Genomic DNA, 21,626 nt, shown 5'->3' with positions numbered 1-21,626 from the left:
TAAAAAGCATCCCCAAAACCCTTTAAGTCAAACATTGCAATATTCTTTATGGCAAGCAGCACAGCAGTCTGCTGTGATGTTGGGAAGTGATGTTTTTAACTGTGATAGATGAAGTACAGCACTACTTCAGTTTATTATACCATCTTTTTCATGCAGCCTTGCAGGTGTCTCCAGGAGTGTGACATTAGTGGTTGCCTACATCATGACCATCACAGACTTTGGTTGGGAAGATGCACTGTCAGTTGTTCGCGCAGCAAGATCGTGTGCCAATCCTAACATGGGCTTCCAGAGGCAGCTACAGGACTTTGAGAAACATGATGTTGATCAGGTAAATGAACTGCAAACAAATGAGCTGTGAAACAAAATCCCAAGTCAGATCATAGGCTACTTCCCATTATTTTGTGGTCTGGGTGGCTTATCTGACTCCCTGTTTTTGCTTTGAGAGAGTGGCTTCTTGGCCAAGCCTGCTCCACTGAGGAGGTGCAGGTAGAACTGAAGGTGTCAGGGGATGCTAGATGAGAGAAGAGATGAAGCACAACATCTAAACACCTCCTGCCCAGCTGTGCTCTCAATGCAGTGATTGCTGCATGTGTGCTAAGACAATACAAGACTGACACCTTCAGAGAGGTAAAAATGAGTTGCTCAGAATGCAGCAGAATGATCAACCTGTAAGTACCAGTTGCATGGAAATAGTGGGTTTCCCCTCAACACATTCCTTTGGAATAGTAAGCAGGAAAAAAATCATAATCAGAAATCTTTGCTATCCAGGAGTTAAACTAGGTTTTCATTATGATGTACTTGTCATGTTCTTCCTAGCTTTTGTGGCTGAGACTTTATAAATTTTCTGATGTGTAGAAGAGTCTCAAACATGACCTTTTTTTTTTTCCTTAGCCTTGGAAGGCTTTGTAGGACTAGAGGAATTGAGGGAACAGTAAGACTGAGTGACAGAGTCCGATGAGACAGAGTGGTTTTCATAATACAAAAATTAGTTTCTTACCCTTAAAAAGCACATCCCACGCAAAAGACCTGCTCCCTGTGGGTGATCTGTAACTTCCACTTATGTTAAGAATCTACTCTGCCGTCCTCTGTTTTCCATTGCTCAGCATGTTACTGTTCTCTGGGCTTTTATGCCTATCATGCTTATTAAAAATCAACAACAGAGGCAAACCAAAATCGGAAGGCAAAATACATGGGCAAAGGATGTTGTTTTCATTTTTAGTTCCATGCCTGTCATTCTGCTGCAGAGAGCTCAGAGTTTAGAAATTTAGAAATTTGTTTTGCATGATGCAGTTGCAACTGTAAATATTTCTGTGTTTTTGTTAATATTTAACTGAATGTTTCCTGGATCGTTTGGGACTGGTGTAAATGGTAGAGTAACTGATTTTTAAGAGACAAAAGTCAGAGGGGACTTTCCAGGCTTGTCTCCTTCCTCCCTTACAGTCATTTCTGCTCTAATTGGTCTGGGCTAACAGCAATGACAATTAAGGCTATATGCAAATAGCCTGATAAAGACAGTAACGTCTCTTCTGGTTTGTTGGTGTTTTTTTTTTTCATCCACCATGGACGACACATTCTGCCTTTTTTACTGAGGGGGAGGCAGTAGATTGCAAAAAGCAATATCCACCTGTAGTCACTGGCTGGGCTGTAGTTTCCTACTGTCTCTTAACAGCAACCACATCCTTAGCAGGTGTCTGTTTACATACCTGATTTCAGTGGAATAATGCCACCTGCCATGGGTGTGAACTTTTCTCTGATTTCACTAGCATGGGTGTTTTGCTGTGCCACTACAGGGTGGTATCCGGTGGGGTTTCTGGAATGGGATCCTCTAGATATCAGTTTTACAGGAAGGGATTCAGTCACTAAGGTCACAACATGGTTTGGACCAATTCCAAACTTCCATGTGGTAGTCTGAGGCTTCAGATTTGACTCAGGACATTATGATCATTTAGAGATGGAAGGGAGTAACTGTACTGAGTTCTTGTCACCCAGTGTAAATTATCTCTATGGATAAAGCTGTCCATAAGCCCCAAACAGAACAAGGCTATGAAAACTAAGGCTTCAAAAATGAATATTGTCCCCACTGGAACCAACTGGTTGGGGTCTCTGTCTACCTGCTGCTTCTGCAGAGAAAAGCAACGAGATTGTTAGTGGACTAAAATTCATCAACTGGCAAAAAAATTACAGAGAAGGATGTAATAAAGGCCTAAAAAGTTGAGTGGAATAGAGAAAGTGAACAGGTGTGGTTTCCAGTCTTCCCTGTAATGTGAGATGGAGCTACCAATTGGCAGGTCCCAATCAAGAAAAAGGGGAGGGAGTTTTTTACGGTATGTACGTATGGAGCTTGTTGGCGTCCAGATACCTTATGTTAAAAATCTGTGGATTCGAAAAGTGATCTCATGGCAGAAAAATTCATTTGTTGCTATCAAACACAGAGAATACTGCCTCAGCCTCTGAAAGTACCTGAGCTGAAAGTTGGTGGAAGCTGAGGAAATGGTTAGGAAAAAGGTCACAGCATTATTGCCCTGCCATCACCTGATTCTTTCTTCAGTATTTAAATCTGACTACTTGTACCAGGATACAGAGCTGGGCTGGCCTTCAACTGGACCTGGTACTTCTGTTACCATGAACCATATTCAGTCATTTATGTCAGTAATGCAGAGTACTATTCTATAGCTTTTAAAGCTCTTGTATTAGCTTCCATGCTAATTTATCTGATTGTTTGTATATGCAACAGGAGGAGGGTGCTTTTAAATCCATACGTCCTTGCCTAGTAAGTGTTCCTTACTCTGTATTTCTCCAGTCAGGCAAGCTGTTGTGGATGTGTATCATTTTTAGGGGATATAAGGGATCTCAGTGATTTCAAATATGTGTTCCTATGCCAAAGTATTCTGTGGTGTTGTTGAGGGACATGCAATATTTGGAGAGTTTTTCTTTAAACTACTTGTGTTCTTAAAGACTGTCAATTCTGTAGGACAGGAGGGAGTATTGCTTCTTCAGTCTCATGTTATTGTCTCATCATATTGTATATGTATGTTCAATTTCTGCAGTTCAGGCAGTGGCTGAAAGAAGAATACGGGGAAAACTCTTCTCAGGATCTGCAAGAAGCCAAAAATCTTCTGACTAAATATAAAGAGCAGGCAGAGCTGCAGCAGAGTACTGGAGGAAGACAGTGGAATAACAACTTCTCATCTGTGCAGTCTCTCTCATACAGTAACTACACAACAGAGACCTAATTGTAGTGGGTTGATTTTCTTTTCTTTCTACCTTTGAAAAAACATCTTGCCATAATTTCCATCCCATTTTCAGGACTCTCAGCAGTAATCCTGCAAACTGATTTGTCGAAAGCTTCTTGATGAAAATACTGCATTATGTGTGTGTGTATGAGTGTGCTTCACACAGTTTTATAATATGGGCAGGATCAAGCTCTCTGTATGCCCAGGGACATGATCCAGTTACTGTGGCTGAGCCAGTCAGCCAGCCACAGCTAGTATCTATCGCCTTAGGCCCACATTGCCTGGCATTTGCTGTGAGGTTAGCTCAACTCCGTTCGTTGGAGGGTAGCAAAGGGCTCTGAGAGATGAAGTCTGGTGATTCAGGCTGTGACAGTTTGATGTCTCTGCACTATTAATGTGGCAAAGATATTATTGCACCTGGACAACTCAAGTCTGTCTCTGCTGTTCCAGTTCACAGTCTGTTGACAAGTAATACTGTGGAGGTGGGCTTGAGCTTGAATGCTAGGCTGCAAACTGGAGTAGGTGAGATATGGGTACATGTACCTTTCTACCAACAGTAGCATCTAGGAGAGAAGTGGGACAGACAGCTCTGACTAATAACATCTTCAACTGCCACAGTTGTATTTGCTTCAGTGCACGTGAGACAGAGTTGTTGGTAGAATTGCCACAGACAAAGAGCACCGAGACTTACCACAGCTCAGCTGATGTGCAGTGATTTAAGCCGTAGTCCCTTGATTGAGCATCTTGTCTCTCAACATAAGCTTCTCTGGAGATAAGTTTATCTGGTCTCCAGTGCTGCTGAACTTCATTCCCTGTGGAACACGTGCCTCTTCAACACACGCCCCTGCGCACATGATAACGTGTCTCCAAAGAGTGGGCTCGGTGTGAGCGCGAGCACCTGTTTTTCTTTGCTTGTGCTGTGGTTTGCTCTTTGACTTCAGCTACCTCAAAAATGCTGTTCTTGTCATTGTGGTTGTAAATGCAACCTTGAAAATTGCCTTGTGTAATCTTAATCTGACAGTGAAGTGGGTGCGTGTGTGTGCGAGAGTGTGAGTGTGCATGTATATTCCACAAATGTCTGTATTTGAGGAGTTTATTGTTTTCTTTCAAAACTGCCCATATTTCTCACTGGTTTAAAAATTGAGTTGTTTGAATTCGACTTTCTGCCATTTTAAAACCACTATATATTTTGCTGTGATCAGATTTGAGGAATGCATTTGTAAAATATGTGTTAAACTAGGTTAAAACTAGGGGCCATGCTCTGCTCTTGGCAACATTGTGTGTTCTGGAATGGAGCCATTGCCTGACTCAAGTGTATTCTAAGACTGTAATTTCAAATATGTCACCAGGGATGATGGACAGTATATTGACTTCTGATGGTGTAATGGGGGGTAGCACTGATGCCAAGACAGTGATTTCTTGTCTTTGACTCAGAGGCTGGAAGGCCTATTTTTTTTGAAGATTTCAGAAAATAAAATGTACTTCCCAAACAGCCAGGATAGAAAAACAAAACCAAACCCCTCATTTGTTTAAATGTGGTGTATATCATGCTAAAACCTATGCACTGAGCAAGAAGCAGTCAGCACGCTAAATAGACTGTTGTCTCTTTCAAATTCTTCGTATTTTGACCTCCCATCCCTTCACAAGATTAGTCTTCATGTGATTTCCTGCTTGCTTTGCGTGGCAGTGAATTCTTTGGGTGGGAGCAAGGCTGTTGGGGTCAAATAAACTCTTGCTGTTAAATATCTGTTGCCAAGTATGTTCCAAAAAATGTTATGGCTTATGAAATATGGATCTTGCATATCAATAATTGTCAAAAAGGAAAAAAAAAAGGGAATGGGATGGAACTGGCCTGACCATTTGTTTTCATGTGAGTCAAAGGCCTGCATCAGGGTTTTCATTGCACTAAGTGCTCTGAGTGTACTGAACACAAGAGCAGGATAATCATGTCTGTGTTGCAGTAAGAGATGCTATTACATTTGGAAAGGTGCTGGAATTGACTTTGTTTTCAAGCTTGTAGCTAAATGAATGATTACCTACTTAGTATATTGAGCAACTGCTCTGTGTTTGCCTGGTAAGAGTAGCCTTTTGCTCTTGAAGATGTTGATCGCCAAATAACTGGCTGTTCAGGAATTCCAGCACAGCAGTGCCCGTGTTGGCAATTGCCTCTGCTCTGAGGGCTGATGTAGTAATTGGAAATGACTTTGCTCGGTAACAGGGTCTGACATGTGTTCAGGATTCTGGTCCATTTGTTCAACCCTCTACTCATAATAGGATATGTAGTGCAACTTAGCCTGTCCCCAAAGGGCAGCTTTGCCAGAAGCATTCTGCTTGTGCTCTTGCAGGTATCTAGTCAGTCCATTCTGTAGCTGACTGACAACACTGTGTATTCCATAACACTTGTGGCACTCTTGTCATTGCAGTAGTAAGCTTTGTGAGTGCTGGTAGATTGGCAATTCTTTTTTCTGTTGTAACAAATGCAAGGTAGAATGGGAGACATCTGTTAATGTTTGTTTGTCTGATTATTCTGTACCAGATTTTTTAAAATAGCTTGGTTATTCCCAAAGAATCAGCCTCACAAACAGATTTTTTTTAGAGCTGAATTTGGCTTTAGGGCCATATAGCCACATCAATGTGTATTATGCTGCAGCTTGAAAGCCAATACAGGGTAAAGAAGGAGGATGGAGGGAGTGCCATATTGTCAGTAAGTGGAAGCGCTCCTCTCTTTTCAAAAGACAGAAGAGGTCTTCTTTGTACTCTCTTGCTCACTGTTTAGTGGTTTATGTACTGCATACTGCATTTAAGAGTTGTAAAAGAGCAAGAGCAGTCTAAGAAAATTTGAATCTGATTTGTCCATGCAGAGCAAAATGATAGTTCACACCTTTATTAGCACAAGGTGCAGAAAGGAGAGTAGCTACAGTTCCCACCTTGGCCTGTTAGAAAGGGAGAGGAGCTAACACAAACTGAGAACGTGACATGATTTGTCTTCCAACTAGTCTTTCAGTGGCAGTGTGTAGGACATTTCCAGGTATCTGGAACATGACTAGACCCCATCCACCTCTTAGTAGTTGGCCTTTGTCGTGTAGATGATACTTTGTTTTGTTTCTGTACTTCAAAACACTGTCCTCATTTTATTGTTCACTGGAAAATGTATAAAGTTTATATCACCTTATTGGATATCCAGGTTTTAAATGTAAAAGTGATTTTGGGGGGCTAAGCTTGATATCCACATGTGATTATAAGCAAATGTTTAGTGTTATAGGATGTAGGTAACAGGTTAAATGCATTAGTATTTATTACCCTGATTTTTAACCTGGAAAGAGTTGCTTCCTTACTTTTTGTGGTTGAGTCGGAAGATTTAGCAAATCATATCTCTGCTTTTTAAAAAGGACACTGGTTGCTGTAGTGGCCACTGCCTGTAAAGAAGTCAGTGAAAAATTACAGTAATTAATTCAGCTGGTCTAAGAACTCTAAACCTGGTAAGCTTCTTGATTCTCTGTCTTCCTGGGCATCTTAGCGAAGCCTTGATTGCTTTTTCCAAATGTTTGTATTTAATACGTTATACAATTTTTTTATAAATAAAATTAAATGTTAACAGCTGATCTGCTGCGTATTTCTTGAAATCAATAATAGCATCTCGAAGGCTTCTAGTCACTGTTTGTATCCCTGCAGGTACAGTAAGAGTACAAAACTAACTCATTTGGGTACTTCGATTACTTTTTTTTTCTCCTGCACACAGACTACTTGAGACTTCCCCTCTTCACAAAGTTCTTCCATGTGAGTTCAAGAATGCAGCATAAGCATCTCTTGATAGTAGTCCCACAAGAGTCTGTTGCATGTTGTGCTCTCACTTGTTGCTGGCCCATCATTGTGACACTGGGTATGTGATGAATCCAAACTTTTTATTCTTTTAAAATGCCTTCTTTACCATAGCACACTGCTTTAGGGCTTAATTATCTGTGAAACTTAGCTGATTTACTGACAGCTAAGACTCAAGGCTCTCAGAAGTGGTTTGTCAGAGGAAGCTGATCTGAGTGGCAGATGATGATTCTTAGAGGGTGGAGAGGGATATTAAAAGCTTATATTTTAAGGGGGGAGGGGAAAAGCCCCATTTAAATTCCCACAGATAACACACTGAATTTCTGGTTTGACACTAGCTCTGCTATGAGGGTAATTCTGACATTGGAGCAGTTAAAACAAAAAAACCCAAACCAAACCTAAACCCCCCACCATTCTGAAGGTATCCTTAGGCATGCCTAAGGACCCAGATCTCATGGCCACTTCAGTCACTGCTGAAGGCTGAACTTGCAGTTCAACTCCCTCATCATGAAGGCAAAGGTAAATGCTCAAGCACAGTGGGTTTTGGGTCTTTTTGCCCTCTTCTCTCTCTCCCAGTACTTGTTAGTTTATAGACTGCTGGGAATGTATGGATGTTTCCTAAGGTATCTCAGGGATTCAACTAATTAATGATATCCTTTCCCAGAATAAAGGCTGTGTGTCTGTAGATAGCTTTGAACGTGCTAGATGCACCTTGTTCATAATAGACTGAATAGTAACTGAAATATAAGTTGGATGGCTCTGATTTTATTACTGTTGTCTCAGTCCTCTTCCTGTTTTTCTATGAACAAACTTTAAATTCCATGCAGCCTGCTATGTGAAGCTTGAAATAGTAGTGTACTTCCTTTCTGTTATCCATAGCAATGGCTTGGGTGTATGTGCTGTAGAACTGATGAGACAGAAACCACGTTTAAAATCACTTGTGAACTAGAAAAATCTCTTTAAATTGTAGAGGAAACTTTCCCCTATCCCAAAAGGAAAACGGCAGCTTTCAAATGGAAAAATACACTGCTGCTTTGTCTTCCTTCCAACCACTTGGCACTTCTCAAAGGCAACTTTTACCCAAATCATGTGTAAAAGTTGTGCTGCAACCATGATACCATACTTCTGTTCCCAACTGTGTGTCTCATCTCAGTGTTCTATGTCACTGTTATGAGTTCTAGAAAATGGCAGTTCTGACTTGATTCATGTAGGCCTGTCCCACTGTGCATGAAACTGAGGGAACTGCAGGGTAAACCTACATGCCCTTGGATGTGCTCATAACCTGACACATTTTGGGCTTTGCCAGCAAATTACGAGAGCTCTTCCACCTCCTCAAGAGGACTGTACGCTGGGGGGAGGGAAAATGATGATGGTTATCTAAAAAATATTAGACAGCATGAGGAACATGATGTTGCACTGTAGAGCGTTTGTGCAGAACCCCCTGGAGACACAAAGCATGCGACAGAAACAGCTATTTTCACACTTGTTCTCAGCAGAGTTTTAAATGTGGTTCTCATTTTCCATGTGCCCCAGCTCCTGTGTGTTTCACTATTTCACTAATTCACAACTATTTCATTGCTACATTTAGCTGCTGTCCAGTACTATTCTTCTGCCCTCACCCAAGGAACAGCTGCTTCTTTATACATATTTGAATGTGTGCTTTGCTCTAGTGAGTTATGCAACCTGCAATTTACCAAAACTGAGTAGCTTGTAAGTAGCAAGATGACTTCCGGTAGTTTCCATGTAGCTTCTAGCGTAGTTAACAGGAGCAGGCATCTAATGAAGTGTGACCAGGTGCCTTTTTGCCCTTGAATGACTGCATAGCTCAGTCCTTCCTTGTAGAAGAGTCAATTCTGCTTTGTGTGAGCTGAGCACATCTGCAGTAAATTGGGAGTAAAACTCATTTGCAAGCAGCCTCACAAAAAAAAAGGGATTTTCAGCCAGACTTGCACCCAGTTTCCATTTTAGTTGAGGCATTTATGAATATGCAGGTTTGTAACTCCATTATTCATTGAACTACAAGTAGAGAGATCAGAACCAAGACTTCCAAGCTACTTTAAGCGTAAAGTGTTTTTAAGTAGTTTGCTCTTTTGGTCATCTATTCACACAGGCACAGGCAAAGCACAGGTTTAGATCTGGGCAGGTGCATTTACAAGTAGACCCTTTGAAAGTCTGAGTTGTTACTCTTTCTGTGAAAGAAAGTGAGTAATTTGTCAGATATAGGGGATGGGAGTTTTGTTATGATTTCTTGAATCCCTTCCCTTCTTCCTCTCCTTTTCCCTTTTTTTGTGTGATACACAAGTTATTGAAAAAAAAGAATGTATCCCAAAACTCTTGAGTCAGTAGAAGTGAGTGCCAGTGTGTGACTTGCCAACGATTTATTTCCTGTGTTTATTAATAAAAAAGCTTATGTTTCAGCGTTGCTGACTGAATTGACTGTGTTAACAAATACAGTTCTGCTGTTTGTGCATCTGTCCTCTTGGGTGGCTGTTTACCAAGCCTGCCATGACTTCTGTGGATGTTGTCATCTTCTGTGGCTGTCTGGCTCCTGTATAGCACTGGATGCTTTGGAAAAGTAACACTGATCCATGACAGTGCTGAACCTGACATTTGAAAAATAAAAAAGGGATATTTAACTTTAGTTTCTATGCTAAAATGTAGTGTTTGTTGGGGGGTCAGCATCCTATGCAGGTTACTGATTGCAAACAGTGTTTCGCTTCCTTCTCTCTATTCCTCACTTTTCAAGGAAAAGTGGGACTTTGATGAAAGACTGTAAGTAGGGGAAAACTCTACCCTGTGTTTAGAGAAAGTGTGTTGAAGATGTCAGAATTACAGCTGTGTCTATGCATGCTCACTGCACATTTTCCCAAGGATTGCATTTTGGAAGTCTTTGCAAGTAAGTCTGCAGCATGTAACTTTCCCAGAGAAGCTACCTATGGAATCCCTGAAGGCCTCAACTGGAGAAGAAAAGAAGAGAAAGCCATCACAAATCATCCCCCCACCAACTCCGAGTGCTATCTATGCAAGCTTTGGTCAAATCCTCACGTATTAGACATGAGTCTCCTGTTCTTAGGTAACTTACTTGATAATGTGTGGTTTGCAGTGGGGTTCTTATCAGACCTGATAGGATCTCCATTCCCCTGGAAGGTAGGGTATGCCATGTAATGGCTTGTGTCCTCTGAGGAGAGCCCCATTTCTGCAGAAGTCTGCAGCCTGGGCCCATTAGCAAGATGCAGAAGGTGCCTCCTGCACAGGAGTCAACAGGTTGCGCCTTTACTGCCTGGTGCTACCATTTACTCCAGGAAAAAAACATATGTCTACTGAGAGTACTGAAAACCATCGCATTTCTGGAAAACTTGGAGTCTATATCGTTTCTCAGCTGGGTAAGGCTTTATAACTCTAAAAGTCAATAACAGAACAAAACCCACCAGGATATATTATAGTGATGAACTGATTTACTGCCAGTGCTGGGCTTTACTGTCACTGGAAGGATCTGAAATCCTCCTGCTTTTCCTTACCCATATTTTCGTTTCAAGGGACTGAGATGGGCCTTCTGACATGCTTAGAGTTGACCTTCGTTTCCCCAGGGTGGTCACCTTGCATCAAGTTGCACTGGAGGAAATGTTGGTCTTGTGAGATCTTGCATATTTCCAGCTGGTCTTTTCTCCCTTCAAATTATATATCCCTGATATGCACATAGATTTCCAAAATGGTGTAGAAAGGGTTACAAGAACACCTGTGATGCAGTAAGACAGGCTAGGAAGTTCAGTAGTCTTTGATGCAAAAGTCTTGTGGCTTTGATTTATCAAGAAGGCCATTTAGTCAGCCACCTTTGTCCGATCCATAAAATTCTGGACTGAGAAGTGTTTGGAATTCTGTTCCCAAATCTGCAACTTGCTGTGTGACTAGGCAAATTGCTTCAGTTCTGGTTTGCTTCATTTTCCCAATATACTGGGAAAGAAGTGTTAAGAGTTTCCTAGCTGCAGTTCTGCAAAGTCTCCAATGAAAAGCACTGTGTCAGTGTTGGTTGCGTATTGTTCAATGAAGTATCTGCCCTCCATATGAGGGGTGCCAAAATACCTTTGTAACAGGGAGATGTGATGGTTTCTTGCTTATTCTCAGCACCTGAGTCCCACCTGCGTAGGAAGTGCTGCACAGGATGGTGGTTGGGTATTGATGGGAAGAGCGAAAAATCAAGGTCTGATTCCTCAGGTACTGGTTGCTGTGTTTCAACATGAATTAATGTGAAATGCAGATGTTGTCATTTTTATACAGAAAAAGATGGAGTGAAATGGAGGAGGTCCTGAGCAATTCTCGTTGTGACTGCCTTAGACAAATTCATCCCACAGGTGCATCTGTATAACATAAAATCTTGGGTAAAAATTAAATAGTGGGAATATGTAACATGCCTGTGCCATCAAGAATGCTGGGGGAGACAAGTGGAGGAGGAATAGCATATGGAAAAAATTAAAGCATGGAATATCTAAAGGCAACACTGAAAGAGCTGGCAATACATGTGCTATGTTCCATGCACTCCAGGAAAAAGTCTTCAGGCAAAAAAAGAGAAAGGGAATCTCTGCTGTTTCCTTTACTTTGGATATATGGTTACAATACCTGATTTCCTGAAATGCTGCTCTGTCAGATGAGAACTGGAGGAGGAACAAAATTAGTGCCTCCTTGCCCAAGCCTTTCTTTTCTCAAGGCTGCACAAACCCAGCTCTCTCAGCCTCTCCTCATATGGCTTCCCAGTCCTCCATTTCACTCCATCTTTTTCTGTATAAAAATGACAACATCTGCATTTCACATTAACTGTTCTCAGTAACTGTTCTCCTCCAGTTCTCATCTCCGACAGCCTCCAGCACTAAGCTTTTAGTTAGCATTGTATTCCCCATGTGTAAGGCAGTTGCTTTCCAGCACAAAATTAAACCCTTTCAGGAAGGAAATCAGGACATCACTTTTTCTATTGTAACCATACATCCAAAGTAAAGGAAACAGCAGAGATTCCCTTTCTCTTTTTTTGCCTGAAGACTTTGGTTACAGGAATGCTTTGGAACATAGCACATGTATTGCAGGCAGCTCTTTCAGTGTTGCCTTTAGATATTCCATGCTGTTTGGGAATTTTTTCCATATGCTATTCCTCCTCCACTTGTTCCCCCAGCATTCTTGAGAAGGGACAGGATGTCACAGGCATGTTACATATTCCCACTATTTAATTTTTACCCAAGATTTTATGTTAACCAATACAGATGCACCTGTGCAAAGCCTGCACAGAATTGCCTGCCTGTGCATGATCCCATAGGCTCTGTGCTTCACCACACCGCATGTCCTGGCTTCCGAGGGGGCTTGTGCCTCCAGGTCTGAGTGCACAGAGCCAGGCCAGAGCTAAGCTAATGACCCTATCCAGCTCAGGCTGAGCTGAGCGCAGAGCTATGGCAGGGTTTACTGGTGTACCCCGGGGAACTGGGAGCCTATTGTAACATTGAACTGATTAGCTGATTGCTACTATTGAACACGTTCTGCTTGGGAGAGGATTAGCTTGAAAACCTGGAGGGGAAGCTTTAAACATGGAGTGCAATCCTAAGATAAGCCTTTAATGCATATTTTGACATTCAGAAGTCAACGATGCTTTGGGCAGTTTTGCTTTTTAGCCACCCTTCAAAGGCAGGTGATCGATATTCTTGGTTTGTTGCATGTTGTTGCAGTTCAGGAAGCAGGAGCTTCACATTTCAGGGATGATTTTTATCAGGCCCTGCAGATGCAAAGTCGTAGCAACCAGAAAAAGGAAGATCTCTGTTATGGTATACGCTCCCTTCCCCCTGTCAGTAATAATTAGGTGTGGGAAGATGTTCATGAATATCACATTCTAGAGAGGGGTAACTTACGTATTTGAACACGACTACTGATAGAATATAGCCTAATCTTAAGGTTTCAGAAGAACTTGCAGCAAGGTGGTGTGTTTAAAATCCTCCTGGCATCTGATTGCTTGAACAATAAATGTGACAGCTCTTTGACTTCTAGAGGCATCCGCTGTGATGGTCTTTGAAAGTATCACAGAAACCGTATGAAGAAGAAAAGCTCGCAGTCATTGTGTGACTTTGGGTTGTCATCAAACTTCTCTTTTTCCTGCAGTCTCCTAGAGCTTTGCACCAATGATTCTCAGTTTCTGCCACTGTTGGTGTGTTGGACAGTCATGATGCATGCTTGTTAAGAGCCTGAAGGTGAACAGTCATAACAGATAACCTGATCTCAATGGGGTTTGTAGTGGCCTGGCTCAGTGAACAGAAAAGCATCATGTTTTTAGAGGAAAGCTAAGCAAGGTTTTGATCTTGTTCTGTCGGTTTTCTATAATAAAGGGCATGAGGGAACAGCTTTACAAGCAAATAGCAGTGCCTGTGGGAGATGGAAGGAAGATTAGGTGGGACTTTCAGGAACTGTGTAAGTTTCCTGAGAAAGATATAGTGTGGTAGAGCTAAGCTTTTGTTCTGGGTTTTCTGAGAGGGCAGAAAAGATGGCTGATACTGTGTGTAAACAGAGAGGTGAAAGAAGGACTCTTCTTTGAGAATTACATTGACTACTGTAACTTAATGCACCAAAAAGAAAAGAATAATACGAAAAATGAAAACACAATGACTAACCAAGGTGACTGTTTCAGACCAGAGCATATAGACAAACTGGCTCCTAGTGAACTGTACTTGGCAGTACCATGGTTACAGCTGTTGTAATACTTGTAGTGAGGACCAGGAATATGAGGAAAGCATGAATGCATCAGTAGAGAAGTTTGGGCCCAACACTGTTTAATATCTTCATAAGTGATCTGGAAGATGGGATCAAGTGTAGCCTGACCAAGTTTGCCAATGGTACCAAACTGAGCAGGAAGTGGACACTTTGGAAGGGAGAGTCATCCTGAATGATGACCTGGATAGGCTGTAAGAGTGAAATAACAAGAACTTTATGAAGTTCAACAAGGACAAGTGTAAGGTCTTACACCTGGGAAAACACAATCCATGAATGCAGCACAGGCTGAGATCGATCTGGCTGGGGAGCAGCTCTGTGGATCTGGGTGTCCTGGTGGACGACAAACTAAATGTTTTAGAACAGTGGGCAGCTGTGATGAAGAAAGCCAAGAGGATGCTGGGTTGCATCAACAAGGGCATCACCAGCAGAGATAAAGAAGTCATCATCCCACTCAGTGCTTCTTAGGCTACACCTGGAATACTGTGTTCAGATTTGGTTCCTGCTATGCAAAAAGACATGGACAGGCTTGAGAAGGTCCAGAGAAGGGTCACAAAGATGATCGAAGGACTGGGAAGCCATATGAGGAGAGGCTGAGAGAGCTGGGTTTGTGCAGCCTTGAGAAAAGAAAGGCTTAGGGGAGACCTTCCCACCACATTTCAGTAGTTAAGGAGTGGCTACGAAGAAGATGAAGACTCCGTTTTTACAAGGAATTCTATGGGGAAAACAGGGGTAATGGGCACAAGTTACTCTCAGGGAGATTCTGACTGAAACACAAGAGGAAAGTTTTCCTCAATGAGAATAATCAGCCACTGCAACAATCTCCCCACGGAAGTGGTGGATTCCCTAACACTGGACGCTTTTAAGGTTCAGCTGTGCAGGGTGCTGGGATATCTTCTCTAGACTTTGCTTTTGCCAAGAAAGGTTGGACCAGATGATCCTTGGGGTCTCTTCCACCTGGAATTCTATGATGAGATTTAGGACTTGCAGACTTAGACTACATGAGACCATGCTGACATGTGATGTTCTCCTGACCAGTGGGAAGTTAGGCCCAGATTTCCATTCTTTGTACTGATGTTTTGTACTTTAAAGTCCTATCTATCTACACAGAGTGGTGAAAGGAAGCCATAAAATGTAGCTGGAAGATGATGTTGCAGGTGGACAACCTCTGCTCCCTTAAGCTCTGAGGAGGTTCATTAAAGTGTGTGCTGAGCTGAATAGGTTTTTCTTAGTACTGCAGGTATAATAGCTTTGCTTGTGGTGTTAGTGACACCTCATCCCATGGCACTGGAGGCACCTATACTTGTCATTCCTGTGCACTGTAGCTGCTTTATGCCTTCACAAACTGAAGACAGAGGTGACACTCTGCTGCCACTCTGCTGGTACCACTCTATCACTTTTCCATGCTGCAACACCCTGTTCTGCCCTACGGACCTTCCTTGAAAGGCCTCTGTGCTCTGGAAATGTGAGCTAGCATTTTAAAGTATAAATTTATAGATTTTGAGCTCCCAAGAGGATCCTTTAAACTTCTGGCAAGCATCAAAATTATGGGAACTTGGTTGAAGGGGACCTTTGAGGGAAGAGGAAAGAACTGATCCCAAGCAGAGCTAGAGCAGCCCTTGTAACATGGGTTCCCAAATGAGCCTTGGGCAGCAATAATGATGTTCTTGAGTTCCTTGTCCCTGTTGTTTATTTTATTCCCCTAATGAGGACAGCTTGTACTGGTGCTTCTCCAACAACATCATATGATCATCATTTGCCTTGCAAAAAATTAAGCACCAGCCCTTGAAGCTCTCCCAGTCCTTAGTAGAGAGGACTTTATCTGACTGTCTGATGTGGAAATGCACACCTATACCAAACTGGAGTATCTAGGCACTACTTTTTCTAATATATTGAGATACATTATACATTAAATAGATCTTGGTCTAGGTTTCAGGCTGGAGCTTAGGTGGATAGGGAACAACATCACTGAAGCTGTGTCCTGGGACTGCTGTTAGTAATATGCTGCTACCGGTGCTGTGGAGACTTGGAAGTAACCAGGCCAGTAAACTTCTGACCCAAGAGATGCTTCAGAAGCCTCGGTACGTGTGCCATTTTATGTGGGGCATTTACCATTTCTCAAGCAGCACTGTGCCAGCAGGGAATTTTGTCCGCATCCCTTTAAATGCTGCTGTCTGTCCTTTTCAAAAAGTCTTTTAAAAAGTCATTGCCTTGCAGCTGGGGAGGGAAACCTCATAATTCACGGCTGCTCAGGCAGTATAGCAGCAGGCAGCCCCTTGCATTGGCAGGGCCAGGATTGTCTGTCCCTGTGCAACAGGCAGCTCCTGGCCCGGACACTTTACCCCAGTGAAGCCAGTAGGAAACTCCTCCTGAGCTCCGTGACAGCAGGATCTGGCTTTCGGTGCTTTGAGTAGCAGTTTGTTAAGGCCACCAAGTGGCTTTTGCTCCTTCCCTCCTCCACCCGTTCTCTTCTCAAGGCAGCCATCTGCAGCACTGGCACGGAGCAAAGGCTAACGTAGTAGGAAAGAGATGGAACAGGATTTTGCCTTACATAAGATGAAGCCACACTGCTTCTCTGCTTCTCATACTGTTGCACCATCACAAATAAACTCTCCCAGCTGCAAGGATTAAACACCCGTGAAAGAAAAAGGGTTAAAGAAGCTTTAAAAAAGAATCTAGCAGCTTTGACAATATGCTCTTTACAGAAACCACTGGATACTTCTCAAGCATAGGAGCTGGCAAGCTCTGCAAGGGGATTTTGGAGGCCTTTTGAGTTTGGTAGGTCTGAATGTCCAGAGGTGGTAATAAGAAAGGATGAATTGCCCCATGATGGGCCTGAGGTGCTGCAAGAAAACCAGTGGCATGTCATCCATGCCATCTTGCTTGGACCAGTAACACACGGTGCCTTCCCACTCAGTCACAGCCAGAACTGCATTTGCTGTAAGCAATCACAACAGACAGTTTTGGGGGGGTTGTTTTGTTTTTAAAAGGTACTGTTTTTTTTTGATGCTATCCCCTCGCCAAAAGGAAAACAACCCATGAATTATGTAACAAAACGAGCAGTGCAAAGTGGGTGATGGAACTTCTTGGTGTTTCCTAGCATGCAGTGCCTTCAGCAGAAGTGCATGGCTAGGCTTGCATCACTGGCATTGTGAGAAACTTGATTTTGCTTCAGGAGAGAAGCATTCGCCCATGCTGTTAAGTCACCCTTCAGAGTACCCTTCCTGTTCATGCTAACCAAGGTAGCCATGCATGCAGAGATCTCTCTCTTTTTTCACCATTAGAAAAGAGCCGCCTGGTACAAAAGTTCATGAGATCGGGCATCCAGGCTGCGTTGGCTGTCAACAGTCGCTGCAGCTGTTAACTCCTCAGGTGGCACCGAGGGACAGCATCAACTGCCAGGCGCAGTTCAGAGTGCTCAGGTGGAACAAAGCGAGATGGACAACGTGTTTGAAGGGGGAGATTTTCCTATGTCACTAAAAGGAAAGTGGCACCCCAGCACCGCTGAGGATTTCCCACCCTACCTTTGCAAATCTCTTCTTGTGGCCAGCACGCTTTGCTTATGCCCCGGCAAAGCCAGCAGTATAAAACCAAGCGCTGCCCATAGGAAGCCCTCTGCAGGCAGCACCTACACAGACTAACACCTGGTGTATGACTTTTCTCCTACCACAGCTTCACTGGGTCCAAAATGCTATTCTCCTGACAGGACCACTGACAGTTGCTACAATTACCATGGTCCTCCTTTATGCATTGATACCAAAAGCTGCTGTGATCTAGGGTGGAGAAAGGTAGGAGGAGATGTAATAACCAATTGTCACTATAATTTCTCATATTCGTTGTTCAGGGAGACATTTCCAAAGCGGACAGAATGTTGTGAAGTTTCCTCCTGACTTCTGGTAACATTTTAGCTCTTGTGTATTTCCCCTCACATTTAGTAGTTTTATCCTTTGTCACCCAGATTTTGTTTGCTCTTTCCAGACTCTCTATGCTTTCAGCATCTACGGAAATATGACTGTATAAGCACTGTGCCATTGGGCTCTCCAAGGAAGGCGAAGCATCCCTAAACCTCCCTCCATCAGGCTTTATCAGCCGCGGGTGAGAAGCATGCCTCACAGCCAGCTGAGGAGCAATGCAGCCATCGCTCTCCCCCAGCAATAGCTTGCTGTTTGGAGAACACCTGCGCCTCCAGCTTCCACCTCTTCCCTGGCAGGTTGCATGCGGCTGGCTCCTGTGCGGAGCACGGTGCAAAGTGAGCACTGAAGAGCCCTGCTACAGTCTCCTTGTTCCACTGGGCCCTGTGCCTGGGGAGATCAAGCATCAGTGAGGAGGAGAAGCCAGGTTACACTGCTCCTTCTGCCCTGCACCATGGTACCAAAAGATGCTCTAGTCCAAAAGACACTGACATCCCAGGAGCAATAGATTACTCTAAGCAATTTATTTACCCTTTGTAATGTCAAGCACTCTCCATGCTCCCACTATCTCTCATTTACAAGGCCTTGCCCTCCTGGCAAGGAGGACTGTAACACAGACATCCCAGTTGTCACAGGACTGAAGAAGGGTGACTTCCCCCCTGCAGGAGCTTGCACCAAAGACTAGCCTAGGGCAGCTGAGGATCCAGTGGTTCATCTGGCACTGTGTTGTAAAGTGATGTTTGATTGCAGCTGATGAAGGCCTTTCATGTTATTAAAACTTCCAGAAAGCATGTGCTGGTTTATGTATGTGCTAGACTGATCAGTGCTAGCAGGTGAAATTCTGACTGTATGTACTTGCTATTCCCTGCTATCACCCTTCACTGAAATACTTGTTTACAAAGACTTGTTTCCTTTTAAATCGTTCTTCTGCACATCTAATAGGACTGACCCACTTCTTTTCAAAGTGAAATACTACTGTACATTCATTTAGGGCTCACATTCACTCTCTCTAGATTACAGCCAAACTTGCATTGTGTTGCTGTGAACGACGAGTCAGGTCTCTCCTCAACAGAAAAACAGTGTCAGGTTATTTGTGTTTCTGCCTGAGGAAAAGCAATTAATAAGTGGATTTTTTTTCTTTAACTAGTTTAGATTATAGCTTCTCTTGCTCACTAAATATTTTTCCTCTGGGGCTGTGAGTTCCTTTTTTGTCTGTCAAAAAGAAGAAGGTAACACAAACTGCTAGACCATCGCCACCACCTCCTTCTCACAACCATCTGCATCTCATCACCATCTGCTCAGTAAGTCCAGGCTGAGGATTTACCCCTCACTAATCAAAATAGGATGAAACCAAATCATGTTTGAAATTATACGGGGTATGCTATACCTATGGTCTCTGAAACATCTCCTTCCACAAGGGTGTATGTGGCACAAGTGATTTCCACTCTGCAATGGCCACAGACAAGAGGAGACCCTCCCAGTTTCTTTAAAGCAGTGAAATTTCAGCAAAAGCCACATCTATGGTTTTTGTGAAACTTCCCAAAGCTCCCTCCCTTCTGAGTTCTTTTCTCTATCATTTAAATTCCAGCTTTGCATTGCTTTTCACAAAGATGCTCAAAAGGACAGAAAACCCAAACAGTTTTATACTTGAGAATTGCAGTAGGAAGTGGGAGCAGAATGGGCAATACATGTACAGCATAGGCCTTGTGGGTTTTTTAATGTTCAGTGTTTAGTTTTCAGTGATTTTTCTTGTTGTGTCACCCTAGTCCTTTCCCTCTCCAAGTCATTTTCTGATTTAACTGGGCTCCCTGCAGATCAGTTTCTTTGAAGTGGAACCTCAACCCCAAAACCAAGTTGATTATTTGAACCCAGGAAATGATGTGGGTTTGAACTTGGATATAAATGAGCCAAATAACAGTATTCACATTATGCTGGTATGAAAGCCAGCAAAGATTGGTTAAAGCAAAAATACTTAAGAGTGGTCACATCAGCAGCTTCCCTTTCCCCGGGCATGGATATCTCACAGCATTCCCCCAAAATGTCCAACACTTGGGGTGTCATCCAGCCACAGGTTCTTGACAAGATCAAAATGTTCCAGGAATCAACCAACCTGCTAGCCAGTGCTTTGTGCTCCCCAACTACCTGGAAATTCACTTCTTCCTTGCTGGAGGAAAGGATTCAAGAGAGTGATCCCAGGGGTCTCACCCCCTTCCATGCACCCAGGTGGCAACTGCCCCATCACTGGATGCATCCTTTTCCTACTCCTGCAACAGCCAATCTGGCCCTCTCCCTCTGTGTCCCACACTCCAAAAAGGGAGTTTTTTTGAGGGAGTGCATCAATTCATCCTTTACCTTGTTCTTCACTGTAACAAATCACATTTAGATTGGGTACCACCTCTGGAGCAGTCCCAGTTGTCAATGCTGGTGAGATACCTTCCCTAGATTGACTTAACTACTGATCAAAATGCAGTAAGTGGGTTTTGTTGGTCATGTTTGGGATGTTGTCCTGGGTTCAGCAGTAGCAGTCATTTTTTCTCCTTCTTAGTAGCTGGTGCAGTGCTGTGTTTTTGACTTTCAGCCTGGGAACAGCGCTGATAACACGGATGTTTTTTAGTTGTTGCTCAGTAATGTTTAATCTGACCAAGGACTTTGTGAGTCTCATGCTCTGCCAGGGAGGAGGGGAAGCTGGGAGGAAGCAGAGACAGGACACCTGACCCAAACTGACCAAAGAGGTATTCCATACCACAGCATGTCATGCCCAGGATGTAAACTGAGAGTTACTCGGAAGGGCTAGTTCACTGCTCCGTCGGGCAGGGTATCGTTCGGTGAGTGGTGAGCGGTTGTATTCTCTTCCCTTGTTATTTCCTTTATCATTATTATTACTGGTGGCAGCAGCAGTGGTTTGTGTTATACCTTAGTTACTGGACTGTTCTTATCTCAACCCATGGGAGTTACATTCTTTCGATTCTTCTCCCTGTCCCTCCAGGAGTGGGAGTGGGAGGAAGGGGGTGGGCATGCTCCTCTCCTCCCCAGACCAGGGACACTTCTTTAGTAAGATATGCACCTCTACATTGGATGATACCTGGGTGGAACTAAGCTTAATGAAAACCCAATTGGTTATTTTTCCATATGAGCTCGATTAATCACTGGCTATCTTTGGATTTTAGCACTAATGCAGTATGTGAGTTTATCAGTGGCAATTCCAAATCTGCATTTCCATTGCTTCAATAAACCACACTGCTCATGAATCTGTAATTGTGAAAGTTCCTATTGAATGTAACCAGTTGTAGAGTGTGGAACTGGTTATAATCACAAATTAAGCTTGGCTGCATCCAGCCCTTCTGATCTCTGAGGACTGGCTGGAATGCAAGGGTGTTTGTTTTCTGCTGAATTTCTATGCTCTTAATGCAACAGGCATTGATGGTATGACCTTTCCCTTCAGGTGACTGATGGGATTTGAGTGCCTTGGGCCGCAGCTGGCAGGGCAGCAATGCTTACACTGCTGAAGCCTTTCATCCCCCAGTTCCAGCAACACAGCCCTTCAGTGCCTGTTTTATAAAACAAACTCCATGAGCCCAGCACTAGTTGTCCAAGGGCCTGCTGCTTGCCCAGAAGAGCCTCTTTCCCCAAGGAGTGGGCAGTCCATAAGAATTTTGCTGTCGGTTTGAAGAGCTGAAGGTGTCAACCCAGGGTTTCTAAGCTGGCCTGGCAACCCAGCACTGGGGAAGAGCACTTTGCTGCTTCGCACTGTGTTGGTTGGATGCACACGCCAACCTTTTCTCTTCAAAGCAGAGAAAGGCTATTATTTAAGTCCCAGGCAGAGGCTGATGTACAGAGGCATGATGGCAGCCTCATGAAAGGCAGTTTGAAATATTCTTGGTTACTAAGCAGAGGGGAACTACGTGAAAAGAAAAAAACATCGAACACCAAA

General features: G+C 43.3%; 1 protein-coding gene across 12 annotated transcripts in view; it reads left to right on the top strand.

Annotated features, from left to right (window-relative positions):
• DUSP22 (dual specificity phosphatase 22) overlaps positions 1 to 6,835 on the top strand; it is a 50,325-nt gene extending 43,490 nt beyond the window's left edge. For all 12 annotated transcript variants that reach the window (XM_062617775.1, XM_062617777.1, XM_062617781.1 and 9 more), the window contains 2 exons: positions 157 to 328; positions 3,048 to 6,835. In XM_062617775.1, coding sequence (XP_062473759.1) covers positions 157 to 328; positions 3,048 to 3,233 — 358 coding nt within the window. In that variant the 3' untranslated portion in view covers positions 3,234 to 6,835. The remainder of the gene's footprint in view (positions 1 to 156; positions 329 to 3,047) is intronic.
• Positions 6,836 to 21,626: the final 14,791 nt, after the last annotated feature.

The sequence above is a fragment of the Pezoporus occidentalis genome, unplaced genomic scaffold, assembly GCF_034315485.1.
Source record: "Pezoporus occidentalis ecotype Australia unplaced genomic scaffold, CSIRO_AGI_Poc_V1 ctg2, whole genome shotgun sequence".
Classification (NCBI taxonomy): Eukaryota; Metazoa; Chordata; class Aves; order Psittaciformes; family Psittacidae; genus Pezoporus; species Pezoporus occidentalis.
This window is presented reverse-complemented; position numbering and strand designations above follow the sequence as displayed.